Consider the following 10,241-nt stretch of genomic DNA (forward strand, 5'->3'; position numbering starts at 1 on the left):
GACTCCTTTATATTGTGATTCTGAAAAGTGTCATACGCATTTCTCATAACCCTGTTCAACATTCAAAAACAAAGCAAATCGCATTACCATATCATTTTATATAAGATCATGTTGAAGATGGAAACGTTGAAGTGCATTTTGTACTTTCAAAAGATCAATTGGCATATATTTTCATGAAAGCTTTACCAGAAATAACCTTTATCAGAATTGCTGGACTTGAAATGATGGAAGCAGAATCGGTTTCGAAATCTAATCTCTGAAGTTACGAACAAATCACTGTTCACCTGCGACACATTACGAATTTCGCAACCCTTCGTAATTCGGGTTTTTCACATACTTAGATGCGAGAAGATGCGATATTTCAAAAACTGTTTCTCTAGGCATTTTTTTACGTTTTCTTTCTCAGTCAAAAATCCAAAACGATTTTATTTTTGTCTTTAGTTTTTCAAAAACATACAAAACTCCAAAAAGTTTTTTTTTGCTGGCATGTTATTTTTTGGGGGGAATCAATTTTTATTCTTGTTCTCAATAGTTAGGTGTCCCTAGAAGTATGTTGCGGAATGTTGTCTAAAGTCTCAACGATTATTTGTTTGTGAAAAGGACTTAATGAAATTTCTTGTCTTAAGGATTTCTTTCCAATAGGCCGTGTTAACAAAAATCATCGAGCTACCTATTGCTTTGGTCAAAAATTGCACAAGTACTAATCAGCCAAATTGAATGAGAGGTTGTGATGTTCGAATTATGCAATAGAAAATGATAAAGAGAGTGAGACAATGGTTTACAAGGAAAGCGGTTGATCCTTGTTAGGATCCCCGGCACAAAACCTTGGGAGGTGACAATGATCACCTGCCTTGATGATCTTATTGATGTAAAATGATGATTACAGAGAGTATTCTCGTATGAACAAGTGAATAATTTCGTAAAGTAAGCTTCTAGAAAAAAACAGTGTGTTGTGTGCGAGATACAAGTGTCAATTTATTGTCTAGACTAGCCAACAAGATGTCTGATATTCCTAGGATCCTCTATGACCAACTTCACGAACGTTATTTGACCAAGTATCCCGGGTCTTTAGCATAGTTGAGATGATTCTTCATTGAGAATTAGTCTTCCCTTGACTACTTCTGCATTTATATAAACTTTTAACATAATATAACCATTATAAATGTCAATAAAAATAATAACGGTGATTGTCGGGATCCTGAGGTAGCTGAGGATCCTGGGTATTTAAGGATCCTGAATATTTCAAGGATCCTGGCCCTAACAATTGCCCCCAAGTTATTCCTGAAAACTTGAGAATTAGTTTCGTAGATATTAAAGGAATAACTTAAATTAAGGAAATAAGAAGAGAGAGAAAGGTAATTTCCAGAATTAACAGTCAAATCAGCCCTAATTCCTTAGTATAAATAGATATGATCGGTTTCCTTACTCCGTACTCATCGCGTTCTTCCCTTCTTTACATGTACTACTTTTTGAGTATCGACGATTCACTAGAAGGTAATTATTTTTACATTTTGATTTCTTTCAGTATGGTTAGAAAAATGGTTGTTTCCCGTAAAATTATCTTAGCCCTCCCCGATGTTGATTTTATCGATCAAGGGATCCTCTCTTATGAGGAGACGTGTTCTTTTGGGGACGATGATATTGACTCTAAGACTCAATGGAGCCTTTCCTCCCGAAGCTATTTTCAGACCCTTCGATCCTCTCATTCAGCCCGACTTCGTCTCTCCCACTTGGGTGTGCTTTCCTGAGTACCCTTTCTCTTTAGATTTGAGATATCCTTTCCCCGGGATTGTTTCCGAATTATTTAGGGCGACTGGGATTTCGTATATCCAGGCCATGCCAATTGTCTGGAAGATCCTATATTGGGTCAACCAGATAAATCAATCAAAAGGATTTGACATAGGCCTTTCTGAATTGGCCTGCGTATATGATCTCACAACCTTTGGGAACTCTCGTTTCCTCCTCAAAGTCAAAATCCACAGATCTCCTCTAGTCCTAAAAACCAAGCATAATGATGGAGCTTGGAAAGAAAGATACCTCTTTGTGAGACGTGACTCTGTTACCAATGGGGATCTTCTGCCAGAGACCTGGGTCAAAAAGGGTAGGATTATTTAATATTAATATAAGGATGCTGGAATTCACATCTTCTTATTTTGTTTGCTTTTTTGCAGCTTTCAAATTCGAGGAGCTTGTTCCCGTTGCTGAGGATTCTGAAGAGAAGATTGAGAAGTTCCTGGCTTTGTCTGAAGTCGAGAGATCCTTCCGATTTGATCAAGCCATCCTACACGAAAGCTCTTCCGCCACTGACCTCATGTCGACATGTATAGATCCTTAGTTTTTTTTTTGGTTTGTGGTGAAGATTTTAATGATCCTCTGTTATGTGTTTGTGTAGGATCCAAAGCCACTCGCTCTGGTGCTCGCTTCACTCTTGCTGATCTTGACACAGCCATGTCGAAGGACCAGCTGGTGGTGAATAAGGAGAAGAGTTGTCTTCTCTCCTAAAAGATCAACTATGGACTTGACAGTGAAGACCCCGGGATCCCAGAAAAGAAAAACTGCTAAGTCACAAGTTTATCTTTGGAAAGCCTTGGAGCTGAGAAAGCACTTCTGAAGTTGGTATCTTTCTCTCAAGCTGTAAGTGTTGACTCCATTCTCGTTTTATTGTTCATTTTGTTTTCTGCTGACTCACCGTATCTTTGTCATAGGTCTCTATATGATGTTTCTGTTGATCTAAGGATCCGGGCGGAGAGGGCCGAACAAGCCCTTCAGGGACAGGAGAGGATGTGGAAGGAGACCAATGAGGATCTTTTGAGGAGGGTGGAGCTGCTCAGCAAGGAGAAGGCTGAGAGAGAGGAGGAGCACGTACACGAGATGGAGGAGGTGATCTCCAACGCGAAGGTCAGCGCTGTGGTGGCTGTTTGGGAAGCCAAGATTCGTCTTGTGAAGGATCTCGAGAATGCAGGTTCCTGGGATGTGGAGGGTTGGCGCGAGGTACTGGCCAAGACGACTGGCAAGCCTACTACCGCCAACCAGGATCCTGTACTGCAGCTGACCAATGGAGGGGAGAAGAAGGGCACAACCGATGATGACCAGGCTAAGGTCTAGGACTGCAGAAAATTAGTTTAAGTAGTTTTTGTTTTCGTTAATGATGTAAAACAATTAACCTTTTGGTTGGGTTGATACGCAACCCTTTTTTTGAATGGTAGTATTTTCCTCTTATATCTGTCTTCTGTTTTTTTTTTGCATGGCTGTTACGATATTAGGATCCTTAAATAATTAGGATCCTAGAAATCTTGGTTCCTGCGAATAATCCTGAAACATAATTTCTTTAGTAGTTCATTTCTAGCATATTTGAATCTTGGTAATTAGATGATTTTAGCTTAGGACCCTAGAAAATTCAGGATCCTTAAACTTTATCTAAAGTTCTTTGAAAAGAAGGATAGATGGAACCTAATTAACTCCAAGTTTTTTCTTAAGCTTTATAAGTCTTGAAATTTGCTGAGGATAAATCTTCGCTTAGGATAGAACTTTGGTTCACTGCTGATAATGAGGCTCTTTACCAATGAGGATTGATGAGGATCCTTAAGGGCAAGGATCCTTACTGACATAGATCCTTAAAGATGAGGATCTCATTTCATACATGGTAAATATCTCCTTATGATGACCAGTTTAGGTTATAGACTTTGACAAAATTCTTGTGTAACACAATAGGTTCAATGGATAACATGTGAATGTTATATACTGGGGAGGATCTCGACTTGTGATATAATTCAAGGGAAAGACCTTACTTATGATAACATGAAAATGTTATGATTCGAGTGTATACTCTGGGGCAAATTCCCCATGTGTGATAACATATAGATGTTATAGACCTTATGTAGTTTCTGGGGCAAGATCCCAATTTTTGGATAACATGAGAGTGTTATAAACCTTAAGGATCTCAACTTATGTTCAAAGATAAGAGGGTTGCCAAGCCACTGAATCATAAAATAATCCCCTTATGTGTATCCCACAGTTAGATATCATTCCAAGCGAAGTGTATAAACCTTAGTTCGTGTGAAAGAGGTAATTAGCTCTTTAAACCTTAGAGGGGATTAAGTACCCTTAAGCGTAGGAGAGATGATCAGTCCTTAGCTTGTGTATATGATAGTTTAAAGATTACATCGTTAAATATACTGGAGTTTATCAAGTATTAAGACGTTGATATCTTCATGTGTCAAGATCTTTATGTTTCATGATCTTCAAACCTTGACGATCCTTATGTTTCAGGATCTTCAATCTTGAGGATCCTTAGCTGTACGTTGTTCTGCATAGAAAACAATTGTGATATGTTGCAGATGGTAGTGTTGAGATTGCCGGTGGGTTTTGTGTGGATGCCCTCTCCTGATATCACAGTACAAAAAAGGAAAGTAGATCGTTAGTCGACGCCCGGGAGGGATTCCCGGGACGAAGCTCTGACGATCTAGTTAGTGTTTGTTCTCAGAGAAGAGAAAGAATATTCACTAGAAAGAGAGTCCTACCTTCTTCACGAGGAAGAAGGATCCTTTTATACCTGGTTCCAGAGGCATGTGGACCTCAACTGATTCTATTGGACATTCCTTCGTGGGACGTGACGTGGCGGACTCCTACTGGAAGATCCTTCGTCACGTCCTTTTTACATCCTCTCCTCATTGGCTAGAGGAGGATCTTTCAGTTATTACAAAGATTGTGGCTATCGTCTGACGAGCACGTGGGACGCTCTGGATGGTGCCACACTCGTCGGGATGTTATCCTTTGGTGAGGAGGTTATAGCTCTACTCTGCATCATAACTGTCATGCCTATGTCTTTCGCATTGGCAAAGGCCCGACCTTGGCTTCGGACTTGGTCCGACTGAGTTCAGCTTAAGCCAAGCTCAGTACTAGTTTTGACTTCTCTTTTTGACATTCCCTCTGAGGGATACGTTAACAAGTCCCTTAGGCTTGTAGGCGTTTGCGTTGGCCTGATAGCATCGACGTTCGAGCCTATTTCTCAACATGTGAATGCCTGGGATTATTTGTAACTTGGAACGGGTTTTTGACAGTGCCGTCATCATACGTCAGCCCCGAGAAAAGGGGAACGGTTTGTGCTGCCAATTATGTCTTTAAAGTCCCCCCCCCCTTCAAAGACCATTCATTCTTATCGTCTTTCTCTGCTTCCTCTTCCTCATCTTGGGTATTCTGTGAGTTTTGCTTCTATATCATTCGTTTGTTCTAGGCAATGGGTCGTCATCGTAGAGTCCCTACTATGGAGGAATTCCAGCTTCTGCAGGATCGTTTTGGTTTCTTACCGGAGCATGGTGTAATGATTCCGGAAAAGGGGGTACCAATCCATGACCGCCCTCAAGGGAAGGTGGGAGTTCTGATCCCTTTATTCGAAGCGGGGTTGCGCCTGCCGACATCTGATTTCTTCAACATGATCGTGGACCACTATGGCTACTCCATCGACAAGTTAACTCCGAGCGTCGTCAATAAAATCGTCGGTTTTGAACTGATTTGTCGATCTTTGGGTTGTATCCCCACCTTTTGGGTTTTCAGTTACTTCTTTTGTTCGACTACGAATTCTGGTGTTCATATTTTGGCAAAAAGGTGGGGCATTGATCAGATAATCTCTGAACAAGACGTCCTGAAGAAAAATTTGCAAAAGCAATGGTTCCGGGTTAACCGGGACCTTGCGGGGCATGGGTATCTCATGAAACGAGACTTTCCTGATCGCATTCACAAATTGTTTAGGAGCAACCTAACCCTCGGCAAGCGACTAGGCGGCATTACCCTTGTTAGAGAGAACTGGGAGGATTCCGTTCTCGCTGCGGCTGGTATGAGTGCCACCTAGCGAGCCCGCGGGAAGATGGCTCAATTCTTCTTCGTGAGATGCGGTATTCTTTTGTTTCTTTCTTCCCTTCCCTTTCCCCCTCCTTTTTTAAAAAAAAAAAAAGGAAAGGGAAGGAGGAGTAGGGTATCTGATGATTCCTTATATTCAATTCTTATTTGTGCAGGTGCTGAAGCCGAGATTTCTTTGGAGATGGCCTTGCGCGGACACTATCGGCGCAGACTCTATCATCGGGAGGCCGATTTTGTAGAGGCTCTTCCCCTTCCCGTATCTGAAAGTCGTATGCGAGAGCTAGCTGTATTGCTCTCCGTGGAAGGGGAAAATGTTGGTTCTAGCGGGCCTGTATTACCTTCCCGACCGGCCGTGGGAGTCGCCTCCTTGGCTCGTCGACTGAATTTTGTCCCCTCTTGTTCGCCTGTGGGCGCACAGGCTGGGAGGGTTACTGCTCCTGTCCAAAAAAGGCGAAGTGTGCGTGTGGTGTCGTTGTCGAACGAGGAGACAGAATATGATGATGTGGTTCTTCGTCCTCGTAAAGCGCGTAGGACTGTATCTATGACCAGGCTTCTTGGGAGCATTGGAGATGTTCTTGGCAACCAGTTCTCGGCGTCTGTGCAAAAAAATAAAGTGGCGATCCCTGATTTTGCGACGTCACATCCTATATCTTTTGCTACAGCCTCCCCGATTGATCTTAGTTCTGACTCTACATTTGGGAGTGCATTGGCTTCACCTGGGGGTTTCACTCAGTCAAAGAAGCCTTTAGCGGAGGGCAAAATAGGAACTGCGCCTAGTTCCTCATGTTCCAAAGCTTATGCCCCAGGCTGGGCGATTACTATGCATTCTTTACTGTCAGATGATACCAATGCCCAGGAATGGAGTGTCTATGCTCATTCCCCGGCTACAATGAAATTTCTTGCGGGCAAATCTGGGGTTCAAGTTGTTGGTGACCTTCGTTATGTTGCAGCCTAGGCTTCTGCTCTGATGGTTGCAGCCGCCAACCGGGTTTGCCGTGTCGGGGTGACCGAAGTCCGGCTGAGACATTTGTGCAGTACCATTATAAGCCTGAAGGAGGAACTCCATGATGCAGAGGCTGAGCGTCGCGTTCTATCTGAACAGAATTGCGTTGTGGCCTGCAAGAAAGCCATTCTGGAGGAGCATGTGCTCACTCTAGAGGACCGAACAGAGCGCCTTGAGGATCAAGTAAGTTTTCTGACCCGAGAAAAGAACGTGCTGGCGAATAAATTGACCTGGTGCCAATGCCAACTGACTCGAGCACGTGTTGATGGTGCCATTGCTCGGGGTGAATTGCAATAGCTGCTAGAGAAGGGAGTGGTTCGTGCAATAGACAGAGTCATTAAGAGAACTGAATTCGCCAAAGGGGTCCAGGATATTTGTGAGGCTTGTGAAGCCCTTGGGTTTGAGAAGGGGAGGCAACTGAGTGAGTGCTCCATGTCTTCTGGTAAATCTGAAGTTCTGGGTCCTGGCCAAGTGGCGAGCAGAGCCAAGGAAGTCAACACTGCCCTTACGTCTTTTGTCGAGAAGGATTTTGCTGGCCTCTACCGTTTAGGGGAGTTAGATTAAGATGGCTTCCACCAGTTTTGTGGCAAGCTGAGCCCGGGAGATTCTTCCTCAGACTCTAAGGGCTAACTTGTATATGACCCTTGTTGGTTTTGAAATAGATGTGCCTTCCCATGCACTGTTTGCAAGGGAAGGGATTGTACATTTTGTCATGCATTGTCATGGAAATGCTCTCTTCCTTTTTACTTTGATGTACGTGCGTGTATGTACATTTTTATTTTTCCTGTAATAAATTCAAGTTATGGTTGTTCGACGTTTCTACTATGATTTGTTTTTTGTATACTTTCCCTTGTTCTAGGGTTTACATCGTATTGGCTATTGTGCCACAAACGTCGCATAGCTGTTACTACTGAGTTGTACTTCATTGATTCATGTGTTCAGTCGGGCTTAATGTGTTAAGCCGCGAGATGTTAGTCACTACTGAGGACTGTACTGTGTAGTCTAGTTGTCAATACATAGGCCGAGATTGTCATCTCAAGGCCTTATATTGTTGTTTTATGAGGGGAAAGGTTATGAACCTTTTAGAACCCCTTTTTCTTGTGCCTTTAATTGGAATTTTTACATTGAGTTGTACTTCATTGATTCATGTGTTCAGTCGGGCTTAATGTGTTAAGCCGCGAGATGTTAGTCACTACTGAGGACTGTACTGTGTGGTCTAGTTGTCAATACATAGGCCGAGATTGTCACCTCAAGGCCTTATACTGTTGTTTTATGAGGGGAAAGGTTATGAACCTTTTAGAACCCCTTTTTCTTGTGCCTTTAATTGGAATTTTTACATTCTCAGCTCTGAGACGTTATCGGCTCATTGTAGGTAAAGATTATGACTCTTTTAAGACCTACGGTTGCATTCTTGCATAGATTTTGCTTAAGTAGCGCAGGTGATCAACCATTGTTGCTACTTGGAAAATATGCACAACCTCTTTACATTTTGAAATTTAAACAGAATTCTGGAAGGCTCTTTCGAAATGTAAATTATAAAAAGAAAGGACGCAAATAAATAGACACTTGGTATCTAAGTGCCAGGGCGACTGAGTTCAATCTTGAGGATCCTTAGTTGTACGTTGTTCTGCATAGCAAATAGTTGTGATATGTTGGAGACGGTAGTGTTGAGATTGCCGGTGGGTTTAGTGTAGATGCCCTCTCCTGATATCACAGTACAAAAAGGAAAGTAGATCGTTAGTCGACGTCTGGGAGGGATTCCCGGGACGAAGCTCCGACGATCTAGCTAGTGTTTGTTCTCTGAGAAGACAAAGAATATTCACTGGAAAGAGAGTCCTCCCTTCTTCACAAGGAAGAAGGATCCTTTTATACCTAGTTCCAGAGGCATGTGGACCTCAACTGATTCTGTTGGACATTGCTTCGTGGGACGTGACGTGGCGGACTCGTACTGGATGATCCTTCGTCACGTCCTTTTTACATCCTTTCCTCATTGGCTAGAGGAGGATCTTTCAGTTATTACGGAGATCATGGCTATCGTCTGACGAGCACGTGACACGCTCTGAAGGGTCCCATGCTCGCCGGGATGTTATCCCTTTGGTAAGGAGGTTATAGCGCTGCTTTGCACCATAACTGTCACGCCTATGTCTTTCGCGTTGGCGAAGGCCCGACCTTGGCTTCAGACTTGGTCCGACTGAGTTCAGCTCAGGCCAAGCTCGGTACTAGTTTTGACTTCTCTTTTTGACGTTCTCTCTAAGGGATACGTTAACACAAATGTTAGCTAGGGGTGGGCGTTAGTCTAGCTAACGCCCCTCCGATGCTTAAGTTAGTAATGTATTCGAGGATAAAATAAGTACTGACGAAAATTTTAAGATAAAGAACATGTGTACCTTGGTTTTGTTGTGGATTGGTCGACCCTACTTACATGTAGTATGCTTTGAAGGTGTATATCATTTCATGATCTTGGCAGAACGTCTCCTTCGAGTGTTACTAGCCAATATGCTCTTTTTCCTGCTTCAACATCTATGAGATATGGTCCTTCCTATTTAGGAGCTAATTTTCCTGCACTAGGATCGTTGGTGTTTTGGAATGTTTTCCTTAATACCAAGTCTCCTATTTGAAACCTTCTGACTTTTATGTTCTTATTGTAATCCTTTGTGATCCTTTGTTGATGAGCAGCAATGCGTATTTTGGTAAGATCTCTGAGCTCGCCAATGGTGTCAAGATCCTGTGCTAGGATCTTGTCGTTGTTTTCTTGATCTTGCAGTAAGTATCTTGTTGTCGGGATCACTACTTCGGTGGGGATCACTGCTTCTGTCCCAAACACCAAAGAGTAGGGGGTCTGACCTGTGGCTACTTTGGAAGTAGTCCTATCTACCCATAAGACGAAAGGAAGCTCTTCTGCCCATCTTCCCTTCTTCTTATCCAATCTTTTCTTTAATTTGTTTACTATGATTTTATTGTTGGATTCTGCTTTACCATTCGCTTGGGGATGAACAGGAGTGGACATTATCATTTTGATTCCCCAACTTGTGCAAAAGTCTGTCGTCCTTTTGCTTATGAATTGGGATCCATTGTCGCATATGATTTCAGTCGGGATCCCGAACCTGGTCAAGATATTATGTTTAATAAATGATACTACCTCTATGTCTCTTACCTGAATGAAGGCTTAAGCTTCAATCCACTTGGAGAAGTAATCAGTCATCACCAGCATGATTACTATTCCTCCTGGGGCTACCAGTAATTTTCTCCCACTATATCCATTCCCCATTTCATGAATGGCCATGGGGAGATAATAGGATGTAGAGATTCTTCCTGTTGATGTTGGATGTTGCTATGTCTTTGGAAAGCATCACACTTTTGAGCATGTAGAAAAGAATCTTTC

General features: G+C 42.6%; 1 protein-coding gene across 1 annotated transcript; it reads right to left on the reverse strand.

Annotated features, from left to right (window-relative positions):
- Positions 1 to 9,398: 9,398 nt before the first annotated feature.
- Positions 9,399 to 9,866, reverse strand: LOC145164445 (uncharacterized). The gene has a single exon (XM_079083161.1). The coding sequence runs from the start codon at positions 9,864 to 9,866 to the stop codon at positions 9,399 to 9,401; it is 468 nt and encodes a 155-aa protein (XP_078939287.1).
- Between the last annotated feature and the right edge of the window lie 375 nt (positions 9,867 to 10,241).

Source organism: Lactuca virosa, chromosome 3, assembly GCF_052849685.1.
Source record: "Lactuca virosa cultivar CGN04683 chromosome 3, Lactuca_virosa_CGN04683_v6, whole genome shotgun sequence".
In the NCBI taxonomy this organism is placed as follows: Eukaryota; Viridiplantae; Streptophyta; class Magnoliopsida; order Asterales; family Asteraceae; genus Lactuca; species Lactuca virosa.